Here is a 15848-nt window from a genome sequence, read left to right as displayed (position 1 = left end):
ACTCCAGGGATAAAGGGAAGGGACACGGAGCCACCGTGATGGGAAGGGGAAGCTCTGCTGAGCCCTGTCCCCTGCAGCACCCAAGGGTGCCCAGCAGCCTGTCCCCAGCCCGCAGCCCCCTCCCCTCTGCCCTGTTCCACCTCTCCCCACCCCAAGCACAGTGCAGGGACCACAGGCTGCACGGATGACATCAAGCCCTGGCTCCAACCCACGGAGGGCAGCCCAAGCCCGGGGGGCACCCAGGTGGTCCACGGAGGGGAATTGAAGCCGCAGGCGTAGCCGGGGCAGAGCCCAGCTTTGGGGTTTTTCTGACCACACGCATGTTCCCAGCACCCGTCCCTGCCCTGCTCCGCCAGGCACTCACCTTGGCCACAAACTGCTTGTCCTTCTGGTCCAGGTTGGCCGTGGGGGCCACGTAGTCCCTCCAGATCCTCAGCTTGCGCTCCTTGGCGAACCTGGCGGGGTGGGGGAGACACCCGGTGACACCCGGGCAGGGGTCCCCAGCAGGGACGGGGGCACCAGGCACAAAGCTGCCACCTTTATTCTATTCCAGAGGGCATCAGCAAGTGGCCGAGGGCTGCTCCAAGCCACAGCCTGCCCGTGCCACGGCTCAGTGACACCAGGGACACCCGATGGACGTGGACGGGGATGGGGCCAGCACCCCGTGCACCCGCTGGCAGCCCCGGGCTCACCTTTCGGCGGCGCGCAGCTTGTCGGCCCCGCGGGTGTAGACGGCGATGGACCAGTCCACGCAGCGGGCGAAGCCCTCCTTCAGCAGCAGCTCGGTGATGTTGCCGTTCTGCAGACGGGGAGGGGGGTGCACGCTCACACACGGGGCCCCACGGCATCGGGATTTATCCTTCCCTTCCCCAGTGCGCAGCCCCTTCGCCGTCACGGGTCCCCAGTGCCCACAAACGGTGCAAGGCCTGGCCACATGACCCCAAGGGTGCCACGGCACACCCAGAGGACCCCAAAAGACCACAGGGCTCTGCTCAAACGGTCCCGTGCCCTCCTACATCCCCTGGCAGAGAGCACAGCTCCCAGCCCTGCGGGGCTGCTCCGAGCCCCATGGAGGCGGCAGGACCTCGCAGCGAGCTCCAGCAGGGGATGAAGAGCAGCCTGGAAGCCCCCAGTGCCCCCCCTCCCGCCCCTCACCGCCCCCACTTGCCGGGTGCAGGATGGTGCCCAGGATGTTCTGGTTGTGGCAGCTCTCCAGCACGATCTGCACGTCCCTCTGCAGCAGCCGCGACTCCGTGAAAAACTTCGCCTCGGCCGCAAACGGCTCGGGGACCTCCGGGGCATCCGCCTCCCGCTTGAACGTGGGGCACTGTGGCACAGGGACACGGTCAGGGCACGGGTGGGCTCCCACAGCACGAGCTGGACCCCAAAAAACTTGGCAAGGGGGAGAATATCACCCACAGAGATGGGATCACGGCACTGCGGGGCACCGTGGCACGGAGCCGTGCCGCGAGACCGCGCACAGAGCTTGGCCGGCCCCAAAAACCCCATGCCCAGAAGTCAGGAGGCTCTAAAGGGGTCTGATGTCTGCTCCAGCCCATCCTCCCTGCCTGCTCAGGAAATTGGGCTTAAAATGGGTGCTCACAGAGGGCTGACGGGGCAGGAGCTGGCAGAGCTGCAAGGGACAGACGGGTCCCGGCAGCAGCGGGACCGTGGGGAGGACACAGCAGCTCCACGGGCACCCCACGGGGCCTCTCCCCGTGCTGGCTCCCCAGGAAAAGTGGAGAGGAGCCACGAGCACAAGACTCAGCACAAGGCTGGGCTCAGCATCCCAGAAGTGGAGGAGGAAAACCCCAAGAGCCTCGAGGAGATGTGACCGGGGATGTGTGCACAGCGAAGCTCCGCGGCCGCTCCGTGCTGACGCAGCCCTTTACCCGCCCCAGCAAACATTGCCAGGAGCAAACCAGGGCACGGAAACAAACTCCCAGCGCAGTCCTGCTGAGGATGGCAAGGAAAATGGCAAGGTTCAAACAGAAAGGGGAAAAAAATAAAAAAATAAAATAAAAAATCACTGGTGCTGCAGCAAAGGGCGCGCCCAGAGCGCACGGAGCAGCAGCCCCCAGCACCGGGGGGCACAGGGATGTCCCCAGCTGCCCCCAAAGCCCCCCACCACGCAGTCACACAGGGGCTGAGCCCTCCTGGTGGGACAGGGCCTTTCCTGGGTGGGATGACCCTCCCAGGGCATCCCCCACCATGGAGCTGGTCCCTGCTGACCCCAAGTGTCCCCATCCCGCAGTGATGGCCCCACAACGGTGCGCGCACCCCAGGGGCTGTGCCAAGCACGGTGCCAAGGGACACCCGATGGCTGTGGGAGCAGAGGGTGTGGGTGAGGCCCCTCGGAGGCCAGATCCAGTGCCAAGAGCACGGAGGTGACAGCGAGCACGATGAGCAGGCAGGGGACAGCGGCCAAACCTCACCTTGATCCCCGAGAGCATGACGGTGACCAGGTAGTAGTCCGGGAGCAGGAGGGCTCTCACCACGCTGCCATCCCGGACGTGCTCTATGATGGCTGCAGGATGAGAGCAGAGGTTGGTGCTGGCCACGGAGGGGCTCAGCAGGAGCTGCAGAGCCAGGGCTGCCCCCCTCCCTCCCCATGGCCATGCGCTGCTGCATGGCCGTGCTCTTAAAAAAGCCAAGAAGAGCATTGCAGCACCGTGCAGCGCCATGTGTGCAGCTTTGGGGACAGGCTGGTCCCACAAGCCACTTACAGGCCAGCCACAAAACCCCAGAGCAGGCAGGGAGACGCAGCCCCAGCCACCACCACGTCCCCATGTCCCCACGGCCACCAGCTCACCGTTGACCGGCTTCTGGTGCATGGAGTCCACGAAGTGCCGGGGGTTCTCGATGGTGTACTTGAGGTCCCGGATGGTGTGGGAGCCCGTGCCCTCGCTCCACATCCCCTTCTTGGCACTCTTAGCCTGCTCCTCCAGCTCTGCCAGCCTGCTCTGCTCAGGGCTGCAAGGAGGGGGGACAGAAACCAGGTCAGGGCAGCGCCACGGCGCTCAGCGGGCACGGGGACAAGCAGGCAGGATGCTGGCAGGTCCTGCACATTTTATCCATGGGGACATCCATCTCTCAGGTGCTTTTCTGGATGCTTTAGCACTCTGAGCACTCAGGTCTAGGGAGGGCACAGCCTGGGTGAGCAATGGTTTATGCTGCTGCCAGCAGCGCTTCGTAAATCGAAGCCTCTCCAGCACCCAGGTGGCCGAATACAGCCCAGCTTTAACAGGACAGCGAAGGTGTGAGCTGCACGAGGCTGGTTTTGTGCACCGTGATGGGAAGGTGACCACGGGGAGGTCAGGGCACAGGTCCTGACCCTGCGGGTCCTGACCCTGCGGCAGGGCAGCAGCAGCCCTGGCCACCAGCACCAGGTTTGGGAGTGAGGATCGTGGAGCTGAGGCTGTGCCAGGAGCTCACCGGGGGCACAGACAGCCCGGGGCGAGCAGCAGGAGGCTTCCAAAGCCAGGAGGCAGCAGCAGGCATCTCTCCACGCCGAGGGGACCGAGTCCCCAATGAAGGAGAGCGCTGCCAAGCGCCGTCACGCTTGGTTAAACACACCCCGGGATATTTTGGGTTCATCATTCTTTGGCTCAGCTGAGGGCAAAGCTGCAACCTGAGGAATCCCGAGCTCTGTGCAGAAGCTGAGCGGCCCCACGGACCAGGAGCCCCCAGGTAAATGAGCCTGGCTTTAAATACCTGCATCCCACGGGGGCACAGCAGCTCCCCGGCACCCCCGGGGCTCACCCAGCACCTCCAGCAGCCTCCTCTGCCTGCACCTGGTAAGCTGAGGACAGAGACTCCTTGTGCATCCATTAATTAACACATCCTTTGAATTAGGAGAGCAGCAACAAGCCCCAGGCAGGGTTTAATCGCAGGAAGCTGGGTCCTGTGGGGACGGTGGCACACCAGCAGATCCACACAGACCAGGGCAGCCACACGTCCCGCACCCCAGCCTTGCAGCAGGCGGCTGCTGGAGCAGAGGGGACAAAGCCCAGAGAGCCCGAGGCCACCAGAAGGTCCCCATGGCCAAGGTCCCTTGGCACAAGCACCACAACCCTGAGCGCAGCACGACAGCACCCAGCCTGCGCCGTGATCTCCTCCCATGCCATCGCTGCCCCAGCTCCTCGGGGGTGTCCCCGTGCCACTGCCTGCCCTGGGGTGGGCAGCGAGCACCTCCTGCCTCAGGGGGTTTGGGCTAGGGTAGCTGCGGGGCCATGGCACTGAAGGGTCTTGTCCCTGGGGGATGCAAGGAGCAGCCCGGGGTCCAAAGAGCTGTGCTGCCCCCAATCTGTGGTGCTGTTTGCTTCCCAGGGTCCCCCCGGGTGCCATGCACAGACCCAAAGCCACAAACAAGGCACAGCACCACGGGGCACCTCCTGGGCACAGGGCAGGGGCCACGCTGAAGGTCGGTGCCTGCATCTGTGGTGGAGGAGCTGAGGTCCTGCCAGGTCTGCGCCCCGGTGCCAGGCACGCAGGGGAGCCCCAACCCTGATGTCCCTGTGCTGTCCCTGCACGGTGACAGCTTCCTCCGGCTGTCACAGCAGCACAGCCACATGCTGCAGGTGACCCAAAGCAGGAACACCAGCGGGGAGCCAGCCCCATGCTCACCTTCATCACCATCACCTTCACCACGGGTGCCAGAGGTGGGAGCCCGCAGCAGCGGAGCAGGAGCTGGCTCCAGCGATCCTCGTGCATCCCATGAACGTGGCTGTGCCTTGCAAGACCCCTGCGAGGGGGCTGCTTGGCTGCACTCGCTCTCCCACCAGCATGGGGCACGTCCCTGATGTCCTGCACAGCCCCGTGCCACGTCCCGGGGCCAGGCTCACCACGCGGGTCACAGCAGAGCCCTTGGTGCACCCAGCACGGGGGGACGCAGGGTGCCCATGGCTCACCCCGACCATGCTACAGCTGAGCCTTAATTCCTGGGGGTCACGCAGAGCCTACAAGCCCAGGCAGGGGTCACGAAGGCGTTAGGGGGTGGCTGGGCACAAGGACAGGGACCGTGTCCCCGGACAGACAGGGAGCAGGACCCGACAGCGCTCGGGGCTCCTGCAGCGGGGAGCCCGGGCACAAAGCACCCCGTCCCTGCCCTTGGCAGCGCACGCTGTTTACTCCGTGTACCTGTTTACAGGCTGTGCGACTGAAAACACTGCATGGAAAGCACCCAAGTGTGCCAGGAACAGTTTTAGGAAGCGACACGGGCGAGCTTCCAGCCCAGCAGGCACAGGATGGAAATAGCGTCCCACCGGTATTTATAGCGCCGGCGCAGCAACCGCTCACGGCCCTGTAACGGCCCCCGCGGGGCTGCCGGCACGGTGGGCACGGCCAGGCGTCTCCCAGCACCGAGCTGGGACCCCTCTGGGACCACCAATTCCCAGCAGGGCCGGGATAAAGCCACGGCTCCGAGGCTCAGCCCCGTGCACCCAGCACGGGCGCCCTGCTGCCGGGAACCAACGGCGGAGCCCCGCGGCGCGGAGCTGCTTCCCGGGGCTGGAGGCACGGCCACGTACGTACTTGTTGGCTCGGATCCCTTCCCGGCGGGAGGCCAGTCCTTCTGCCACCAGGGACTCGGCGATGTTCTCTCCGCTCGTGTCTGTGGGAAGAGGAGAGGGGTCAGTGGTGGCACGCGGCGGGCGCACGGCACCGCGCGGAGCCCGGCACCGGGGTGATTTCACTGAGCGGGGAGGGAAAAGGGGGGCCAGGCCACGAGGCAGGCTCTGAGCATGGTCTGGGCTCTGTGACAGGCAGCACAGGCTGCCATCGGGGTCTGGAGGCACCCAACCCCACGGTATTTGGGTGGGCTGTGAGACCACCCCCAGCACCATGCGGGGAGGGAGCTCCTGGTCCCCCCCGTGTGGGCTCACGGAGATCAGAGCCTCGAGGGCAGACCCCAGCCCACCCGCACACCCTAATAACCACGCCACCCCGCAGCACAACCCGTGGCTGCCTTGCACCAAGTGCCCTGCAGCAGCTCCTCCGTGCCCCAAAACCCACGCACGGCGCAGAGCTCCCCTGGGACAGCACTTCCCCGGGGCAGGGGGCCCCCAGCTGGTGCCCAACCCCGCATCCAGGCGGGTTTGGAGACCCCCAGGAGGAGACCTGGCCAGGAGCTGGACCCGATGATCCTCGGGGGTCCCTTCCAACGTGGGATGTTCAATCCTGTGACCCCCCCAGCTCCCCTGCACACCTTTCCTGGGCACAGGGGGCTGCAGCTTTGCTCCCCCCCACCCCAAGCCTACACAAACAGCAGCCCCAACCCCCTCACATCGGGGATTACCCCCCCTGCACTTCACCCAGCACTTCCACCTTCCCCCAGCCTTTGGGGAAAGCTCCGTGTGCCCACAAATGACCCCAGGGAGATGCGCTCCGGGACCCCCAGCAGTGTCCCACCTCGACGCCCCCTGTCCCGGGGCACAGCGACCCCCCCCCAGCACCGCTGCCGAGGCATCTGCTGCAGCGCTTCCATATTAATTGCATTTAAACCTTGACAAACTCCATCAGGAAGCATTTTATGCTTCATTTCTCACCGCAGCGGCGTGACAGGCTGGGATTTAACAATGAGGACGACACCTACACGGGAGGCTCAGCATTAAAAAAAAAAAAATCCTTCAAGTGGCAGACAACGAGGCTGCAGGTGACTGAAACAAGAGCGCTTCGACTGATCGCGGTGTCACCCAACAACAACCAGGAGTTATTTGTTGCAGGGTGCACGACCACATCCAGCCTTTGGTGCTGAGCCGGGTGTCCCACGTGGAGGGGCTGGCTGCACACACCTCCCCGCTGGGAAGCAGCAGCTCTCCAAAGGATGCTCGCCCTGCACGCACATCCCCAGGGGCTCCTGGTGCCCTCCAGCTTCAGGCAGCCCTCAGCAGGCTCAGGAACAACTCAATATTGACCCAGGTACCTGTGCTTTGGGCTCACCTGGCAGCGTTTGGGCACCGGGGACGCCCTCCCCAAATGCGCCTCCTTCGCACCGCCCCGGTGCTGGTGTCTCCCCATGCTGCGAGGAGCCAGGGCTGGAGCCTGCCTGCACCCCGAGCACCTCGGAGAGCCTCCTGCCCTGTCCTGGGGCACCTGAGCACCCATCCGGCAGCCCCACGGCACACAGCGAGGGATGAGCTGCGCCCTGGGAGCCACCCCACGTGGAGCAACTCGTCCCTGCTTCCTGGGAGCTCAGGGTTCAACCAGGAGCCAACCCAGCAGCGTACAGGGCAGCAGGATGCCAGCACCCCCCTGTCCCCAAGCAGCCTTCTCCCTGCCCCTCTCACCAGAGCTGATCAGAGCCCAGAGCCGAATGGGGCCCAAAAACTCCTCCACAAGCTCGGGCTGGGACTCGGCACTCCAGCGAGTGCTCAAAGCAGAGGCTCGGAGGCAACAATCCAACGACAGGATTCCTGCAAGCATCTGGAGGTGGCTGGCCCTATTACGGGTCCCCCTGCCCCACTGAGGGACCCAGGACACGGTGTTCCCTCTGGGATGGCTCAGCAGCACCAATCCTGCACCGCGAGCTCTTCCCACCCCTGCTCCCCACTTTGTGTTTTCCTTCTCCGCCCCTCAGTGCTCAGGTCCCGGCGCTGCCCACCAGGACGTGCAGCTTGCCCAGCCCAGCCCCAGGGGAATCAAACCAGAGGTGAAGCCCACCCACGCTAGCAGCGGGTCAAACACCCAAAAAAAAGGTTATTTGACCCAAATTGCTTATAGCCTGAGCCGGGGAAAGCTCTGCCTGCAGGTACTGCGCATGGCTCGAGGTTGGTGGCTGGGCTCCAGGCACTCTGCTGCCTGCTCGGGGATGCAGGGAAGCGGGCAGGTAGGTGGGCTCCTTCCAGGTGACTGCTGTCAGCCAGAGGCGAGCGTGAGATTTATAATAACAAGAGATTTATAATGACAAAATGCTCAGCAGATGGAAATCCCTGGGGATTCACCCAGCGCCACGACCCAGGCGTGCCCGCAGCGGCACCACCAGAGAGGGGGGAACCCCCCACAGCTCCACGGGCAGCTGGGACGGCCTCTGGGCATCGCTCCCTGCCGAAAATTGGGTGACAAAAAACTGCCACCGACCACCTCATCCCACTCACCACCTCATCCCACCCACCCTCCTCGAACAGCACCCCAGCCGCGAGCCCTGCGCGCCCCCGCGCCCCCCCGGTGCTCACCTTTGCCCAGGTACACCATGCCGTACTCGCGGCCCTGCGGGGTCTTGTACTCCACGGTGAAGCACACCTCCTTCCCGATCAGCTTCTTCCGCAGGAACTCCCGGGCTGGGAACCCCCAGGGCTGGAAGGAAAGGAAGGAGAGCAGCGGGCATCAGCTCCCCCGTGGGGCGCCCGGGGCTGGCACACGGTGCCGAGCCCATGGAGAGGGTGCGGAGCTGGCACGGCTCATCCGTGGCTGTGCCCAGCACGTCCCTGTGTCCCCAACCCTCTGTCCCTGTCCCTCCATCCCCGTCTCTCCATCCCCATCCCTTCATCCTTCCTGCACCGGAGGCACGAGCGCGACTCACGGCAGCGCCAGGGCGAGCTCAGCCCCACTCCACCGCAGCAGCGGGTGGGTGGAGAAAGTGGTCCGGAGGAGAGAACATGACGTGCTAATAAACAATTAGCAAAACTGACAGGCGTAATTTTTTAAAAGAGTGACATTTAACGGCTGAAGCAGTGTTTAGAAGACAAACTCCCCAGGGAGAGCAATTAGCTGAGCGCTCTGCGCCACCCCCGGGGCTGGGAGGATGGGTGGCCCCAGGCTCAGCTCTCTGCTACCCAGCCCTGCTTCTTCCATGCTCTGCGCCAAGCCAGCGGCACAGGCAGCCCCTGCTGCACCCCAAAATGCAGCATCACCTCCAGGTCCTGTCCCCACGCCTTCAGAGGAGCTGCCAGTGCCAGCACTGCCTGCGACCAGGTCCCCTGAGTCCCCGCTCAGCCCCAGCCGGAGCTCACTGAGCCCCACGCCAGGCTGAAGCCTGATCCCGATCCCCGCTCTGATTAACGCTCCTCCACCCACAGCTAATGAGGTGCCTGCTCCAGAGATGCAGAGGGTGCAGGGCCCTCGTGCAGACCCCTTCTCTTGGAGCCCTGAGGCTGAAGATCAGTGAGGAAGATTTCCACAGGACGTAAAGCGAAGCTCTTCGCACCGTATCCACCCAAAGCGCGCCGGGAGGAGAGATCTGAGCAAAATCCACGGGTCTCCGGGGCATGAATTCACCCCCAGCAGCTCCCCCTGCTCCAGCTCCTCCCCGACCACGAGCGAGAGACCCCAGCACCACGTCCCCAGGTCCCCACGTCCCCGGGGGGCACCCACCTCGTCCGGGGTGTCCTTGGCGTCCGGCTGCCCGGCGGCGGCACGGCGCGCGAGGCTGCCGGCACGGATGTTGCTGAGGTTGATCTGCCTCTCGGGAGGGGGCCCGCCACGGGGCTGCCCACGGACGATGATGGCACAACCCGAGAGCACCTGCGGGGAGGCACAGGGTGAGCGGGGACCCCCACGAGATGCCCGGACCCCCAGCCATGCACCCAGCCGAGCCCACACCATTGCGCACGGCAGCTACAAGAACGTGTCCTGGGCACGCTGAACATCCCAGCCCCTCCTCAACACCCAGCACCACCACTCCTGGGGCAGTTTCAGCTTGGCAGGTAATGGGAAGGACGCAGGAGATGGGATTTTTAGTCCCAACCCTGGTCATGTCCCCCTGGGGGGCTGTTTCTGCCCAGAGCTCGGAGCCAGGAGCACCACGCGCGCTCGCTGTGCTCCCATCCTGTCCCATCCGTCCCTCCAGGCTCCAGCAGCCACTCGGGAGCATTGGGGAGGGCGCAGGGGCAGCAGGGCACGGCTCTGCCTCCTCCAGGGTGCTGGGCACAGCAGAGGCACCCACGGGATGTGCTGGGGGACCCTGCTTGGCACCGGACCTGTCCCACTGCTGGAGGTGGCAACCCACTTCTCTTGGTCGCACCCTGGCCCCAGCAGGGCCCCCCCAGACGGGTTTGGAGACCCCCCAGCCCCTGTTCCCGGTGTCAGGTCCCAGCCCTGTCCTCATGCAGCTCCCTGGGGGTCCAAGCACCATGGGTGAGCCCCCCCAGAGCTGCCCCCTCCCCAGACCGAGCAGCCCCAGCTCCCACAGCCTCCCCTCGCAGCAGGGGGGGGCTCCAGGTCCTGCAGCACCCCGGGGACCCTGTGCTGGGCTCCCCCCAGCCTGCCCAGTCCCCTCTCATACTGGGGGGCACACACGGGGCCCAGTTCCCCAGGCGCTGCTTTGCCCAGCACAGCCCAGGACGTTCACCTCTCACACGGCAACGGCTCGGGGACCCCCACCGGGACCCCCAGCACCAACCCCTCGTGCACACCACAAGCTGCTGGGCTCCGTGCTGCCGACCACCACCCCCGGGGCCGTTCAGCCACCCTCTGACCCCCCCACTGCCCAGCCCCATGCAGGCACAACCCTCCCAGGTGGCCACCCTCGGCCCCAAGCCGTGATTTTTGGAAGAGGTCCCGGGACCCTCTCCAAAACCTGGACCCAAACCGCACCTGGCCCCGTGACGGTCACCAGCACCATCCTGCCCAGCAAAAACAAATTAAAAAACCAAGGTTTTCCAACAGATTTGTCCGCACGTGGCCACGAGCTGCCCGTTCACCGGTGGTGGCCCCTCTCTGTGCCAACCCGGGCACGTGCCAGGGATCCCCGTGCTCCCGGTTTCAGCCCGCGGGCAGCCCCGGGGTTGGGTTTCAGCAGGCGCTGGCTCCCTGCCCGCCTGCAGCCCTCGTCCGGCCGCTCCAGGGCTCGGAGGTTTCGTCGGGGTAATTAACCCTGAGCTTTAATTTATAGGGTGCGGGGAAGGAGCCGGGCGCTGTAACCGTTCGGTCCCGTTACCGTCACCCCGGGGTTTGGGGAGGGGACGGGTTTTTGGCCACCCGGTGCACCCCCTGGCACCTTCACGGGGCAGGAGGGGCTCGGAAATTCTGCAGAAACGGGGAAATGGTGAGAAAGGGACGGGCACCACGGGACGGGGAGCAGCGGTGGCAACGGGGACGGGGCCACCCCGTGTCCCGGTGCCCACGTGTGGCGCCCGTCCTGGCCCCGCTGCCCCCACGTGCGCACGTCCCATGGGTGGCAGGAGGCCAGGAGGAACCGGGCGCTTTTTGGGGGGGTCCCCGGTGCCCCCCAGGAACCGGGCGGTGCCACCGGGACCCCGCAGAGCCCCCCGAGCAGCCGCACCCCCGGGGCAGCCCCCGGCCCCTGCCCCCAGCCCACGTTCCCCGGTTTCCCCCGGGCTCTGCACGGAGCCCCCCGGCCCGGTGCGACCCCTGCCCAGCCTCGGTGGACGGGGGGGGGCTCCGGGGCTGTCCCGGCACCGTCCCCAGACTGATTCCCCCCCCCCCCCGGCGGGTTTCGGTTCCGGGCCACGCCGCACCGGAGTGGGGGGGCAACCGGGGCCCGGCTCCGGGACTGGGCAGCGTCCCCAAGCCCCGTCCGGTACAACCGGGGGGCGAGCGCCGCAACCCCACAGCCCACCCCTTAACCCCAAAACCGGGGGTCACGGCGGGGGATGGGGCAGCACGGAGCGGCCCCCCCGGTGCCGGTACCCCCGGGAGCAGGTCCCGGTAAGGGGGGGGGAACCGGGACCAAGCCCCAACCCCTCCCTAGTCCCGGTTCACAACCGGAGAGCACCGGAGGGGGATGAACCGGGGGGGCCCGGGAAGCACCGGGGGGGCACCGGGGGGGCCCGGTGCCGGTCCCGGTGCCGGTTCCCGGCCCTTACCATCTTGACGATGCCGCGCTGCACGGCGAGGGGGGGCGCGGGGCCGCCCTGCCCGGGGGCCGCCCCGGAGGCCATGGCGGGGGCGCGGCGGCGGCGGCGGCGGCGGCGGGAGCGCGGCGGAGGGAGCGCGGAAGGGAGCCGCGGGGCGGGGCCAAGGGGGCGGGGCCTCTTTCGCGCCGCCGCGCCCGCCCCGCGCCCGCCCCGCGCCGCCGCCGCGCGCCGGCCAATGGGAGGCGCGCCCCGCCGCAAGCCCCGCCCCGCCCCGCCGCGCGCCGGCCAATGGCGGGAGAGCGGAGCCGGCGCGCCGGGCCGAGAGGTTGCCGCGCGGGTGACGTCACCGCGAGGCCCCGCCCCTCCGGCCCCGCCCCTCCCGAGCCCCGCGGAGGAGGGCGGGACTTCCGGGGCACGCGGCGCCAGGGACACGTCGGCAAAGGGGGGCCCCGCGCTCCCACGTGGCCTCCGCCGCGCCGGGGGCGGGGCTTCTGCGGGACACGCCCCCTCGCCGTGACGTCACCGTCGCGCCCCGGCTGCGCGCCGGCGGGACGGGACGGGGACGGGGGCGAGACGGGGGGAGACGGGGGGGGGCGGGGGGAGGGGTTCGGGACCCCCGGGGGGGCTCGGGACCGGCGGGGGGGTCCCCGTGGTGCCCCCCCCGCTCCGCACCCCCACCTCCGGGGGTCCCGGTGCGGGGGGAGCCGCCGGTGCCAGCCCCCCCGAGACCCCCCCAGCCCCCCCGGGACCCCCCGGAGCCCCCCCGGGACCCCTCGGACCCCCCCGGGACCCCCCCATCCGCCGCCTCCCGGTTTTGGGGGGGGGTCGTGGAACGGGACCCCCGCACCCCCCCCGTAGCCCCCTCCCCACCGGCGGGGGGCACCGGGGCCGTGCAGGGGGGGCCCTGCCCGGTGGCCTCGCCCCCCCCCTGCCCGGTCCTGAGCCCCGGGGGGGCTGCGGTGCTCCGGGCGCTGCCCCCAGCCCCAGCCGTGCCGGTGCCGTTCGGGGGTGGCTGGAAATCGGCGTCCCCGTGCTCGTGGTGGGCGCACCGAGCCCCCGGGGCACCTGGAGGTGCGCTGTGTGCATCGCTCCCAGGGCACGCACGGGTCCTGGGCACACAGAGACCCCAGGGCATGCAGTGATCCCAGGGCACACAGAGATCCCAAATCATGCAGAGACCCCAGGTCATGCACAAACCCCGGCTCACACACAGATCCCAGGGCACAGAGATCCCAGGGTGTGCACGGACCCCAGGGGCATGCACAGACCCCAGGGCATGCAGCGATCCCAGGGCACGCAGACCCCAGGCACACAGAGACCCCAATCACACACAGACCCCAGGGCACGCAGAGATCCCAGATCATGCACAGACCCCAGGGCATGCAGCGATCCCAGGGCACGCACAGATCCCAGATCACACACAGACCCCAGGGCACATGCAGGTCCCAGGGCATGCACAGATCCCGGGGCGCACACAGACCCCAAATCACAGACCCGAGGGCACGCAAAGACCCCAGATTCCACACAGACCCCAGAGCACACAGCAATCCCAGATCACAGACCCCAGGACGCACAGTGATCCCAGGGCACGCACAGACCCCAATCACAGCCCCCAATCATGCACTGACCCCAATCACACACAGACCCCAACCACACACAGACCTCAATCACACACAGACCCCAGATCACAGACCCCAATCACACACAGACCCCAATCATGCACAGACCCCAATCACACAGACCCCAACGGGGGGGCTCATCCTCTTCCCAGTGGGTGCCGGTGGTCCCGGTGCTGTGCCCTGCCCGAAATTTCGGGTCCCTGGGGCAGGCTGGTGCCCCGCCGCAGGGTGCCCGCCCATCCCTGCCCTCGGCGGGGTTTAATTTCCTCGCTCCCGTCCCGTTTGGCGGTGATGGATGGGTGTGTTTGTTTTCTCCCCCTTTTTCCTTTTTAATATTTCGTGCCGTGATTCACGAGCGCCAGGATGAGCGATGGTGCATGAAGGGCAGGAAATCATCCCCCTGCCAGCCAGCCCGGCACGGCCGCTCCCGTACTGGGATTTATGGTGTGCCTGCGCCCAGCCTCCCCGTGCTGCCTTCCCAGAGCCCCGTCCCACAGCCCCAAGCTCCATCCCACAGCCCTGAGCCACATCCCAGTCCCAAGCTCCATCCCACAGCCCCGAGCCCCTTCCCACAGCCCCAAACCCCTTCCCACAGCTCCAAGCCCTGTCCCATAACCCCAAGCCCCATCCCAATCCCAAGCCCCATCCCAGTCCCAAGCCCCATCCCAGTCCCAAACCCCATCCCACAGCCCCAAGCCTGGTCCCACAGCCCCGAGCCCCTTCCCACAGCCTTGAGCCCCATCTTAGTCCCAAGCCCCATCCCACAGCTCCAAGCCCCGTCCCACAGCCCCTATCCCTGTCCCACAGCCTGGAGCCCCATTCCACAGCCTGGAACCCCATCCCATAGCCCTAAGTCCCATCCCACAGCTCCAAGCCCAGTCCCACAGCCCCGAGCCCCATCCTAGTCCCAAGCTCCATCCCACAGCCTCAGGCCCCATCCCACAGCCCCAAGCCTGGTCCCACAGCCCTGAGCCCTGTCCCACAACCCCAAGCTCCATCCCACAGCCCCAAGCCCTGTCCCAAGCCCAGACCCACAGCCCGGAGCCCCGTCCCACAGCCCCAAGCCCTGTCCCACAACCCCAAGCCCTGTCCCAGTCCTGAGCCCCATCCCACAGCCCCAGTCCCTGTCCCACAGCCCTGACCTCCATCCCATAGCCCCAAGCCTTGTCCCACAGCCCTGAGCCCCATCCCACAGCCCCGATCCCAGTCCCACAGCCGAGTCCCCTGGCACAACCCCACACCAGCCCCCGCTGCAGCTCCCCCCAGCCCCAGGGCTGCCAGTTTCAGCCTGAATCTTTAATAATCGCTTTTTTTTGACTGAAGAAAGAAAGTCGGGGTGTAGGTGGGAGCCCTTTGATGAAATAGGTTCCCTCGGCTGCTGACTCACCCGGGCTTTTAACTCCGAAGCGCGCTCCCCGTAGGAGAAAATCACTTTCCTTGCAGCCACCCCCCCCATGAGGAGTGGGAGCCACCCCCTTGGGAGAGCCCCAAAAAGCCCCGAGCAGCCCCCACAGGCAGAGGAGCCCCAAGGAGGAAGGGACTGGCTTGTGGGGGCACGGAGCTGACCCCATTCCGCCGTGCGCACCCCAGCTGAGCCCCCCGTGCCCAAAAGGATGGGGACGGTGTGGCCGTGTGGGGCTGGGGGCACGGGGCAGGAGCTCCCCACGAAGCCCCCGGGGGTTGCAGCCACCTCGGTGAGGTGTGGGGGGGTGTGAAAGGCACCCACGGGACGAGGCACGGCCCCGAGGAGGAGGAGGAGGCGAAGGCTGCCCTGCTCTCGGCTCCACGGGGGTGTCCGTGCCCCCGGCGGTGCCGCAGGACCCCGCGCTGCACCAGGACCACCCTGAATCCTGAACCCTGAGCTCGGTCCTGTTGAAATGCTGCCAGAAAAAAAGGGCCAAGCCGTGGTGTCGAGGCTGGGGAACCAGAGCCAGGGGACAGGGAAAGCCACCGCTGGATGCCCAAACTCCTGAACACCCTGCTCTCCTTTCGGCAGGGCAGGTAAGGAAATCCCAGAAGTGCTCCAAGAGCCAGCCCCCGTCTCACCACCCCAGACAGCTCCAGGACCTCCCCGCACCCATGGGTGCAGGCAGGCGGGGACAACACCTGAACCCCTCTGAGCAGAGGGAGGCAGAAACGCTCTGCCCCCTGCCCCCTGCCCCTGCTCCCTGCTCGGGGGGACTGGGAGATGGAGCCTGAAAAAGCTCCGGGCACCAGCTGGGACCGTCAGGGAGCTTCTGGCTGCAAAAAGCCTCCGGCCAGGATCGTTTCTGACCCAGCTCCTGGTGCTGCAGAGCTGCTGATGGCATCACCTGGATAAATGAACGTGAGCCGTGCCTCTTCTTGGGAGGCAGGGGGAAGAGGGGCAGCTGCCCCCAGCCCCCCAGTTTGGCATCGCTGGTGCCCAGGGAGCCAACACCAGTGCGCGCCTGGCACGGGGGGGCCGGGATCGGGGGCTGCTCCCCGCTCCAGCTCG

At 66.9% G+C, this 15848-nt stretch overlaps 1 protein-coding gene across 1 annotated transcript in view; it reads right to left on the bottom strand.

Annotated features, from left to right (window-relative positions):
* The window catches only part of SND1 (staphylococcal nuclease and tudor domain containing 1), an 85145-nt gene extending 73308 nt beyond the window's left edge, over positions 1–11837 (bottom strand). The window contains exons 1-9 of the mRNA XM_032197171.1: positions 11763–11837; positions 9310–9459; positions 8172–8292; positions 5533–5611; positions 2813–2973; positions 2436–2527; positions 1169–1327; positions 693–799; positions 365–455 (exon numbers count right to left, since the gene is read on the bottom strand). Of these exons, the coding sequence (XP_032053062.1) occupies positions 365–455; positions 693–799; positions 1169–1327; positions 2436–2527; positions 2813–2973; positions 5533–5611; positions 8172–8292; positions 9310–9459; positions 11763–11837 (1035 nt within the window). The remainder of the gene's footprint in view (positions 1–364; positions 456–692; positions 800–1168; positions 1328–2435; positions 2528–2812; positions 2974–5532; positions 5612–8171; positions 8293–9309; positions 9460–11762) is intronic.
* Positions 11838–15848: the final 4011 nt, after the last annotated feature.

This window comes from Aythya fuligula, chromosome 1 (assembly GCF_009819795.1).
Source record: "Aythya fuligula isolate bAytFul2 chromosome 1, bAytFul2.pri, whole genome shotgun sequence".
NCBI classification, from domain to species: domain Eukaryota; kingdom Metazoa; phylum Chordata; class Aves; order Anseriformes; family Anatidae; genus Aythya; species Aythya fuligula.
This window is presented reverse-complemented; position numbering and strand designations above follow the sequence as displayed.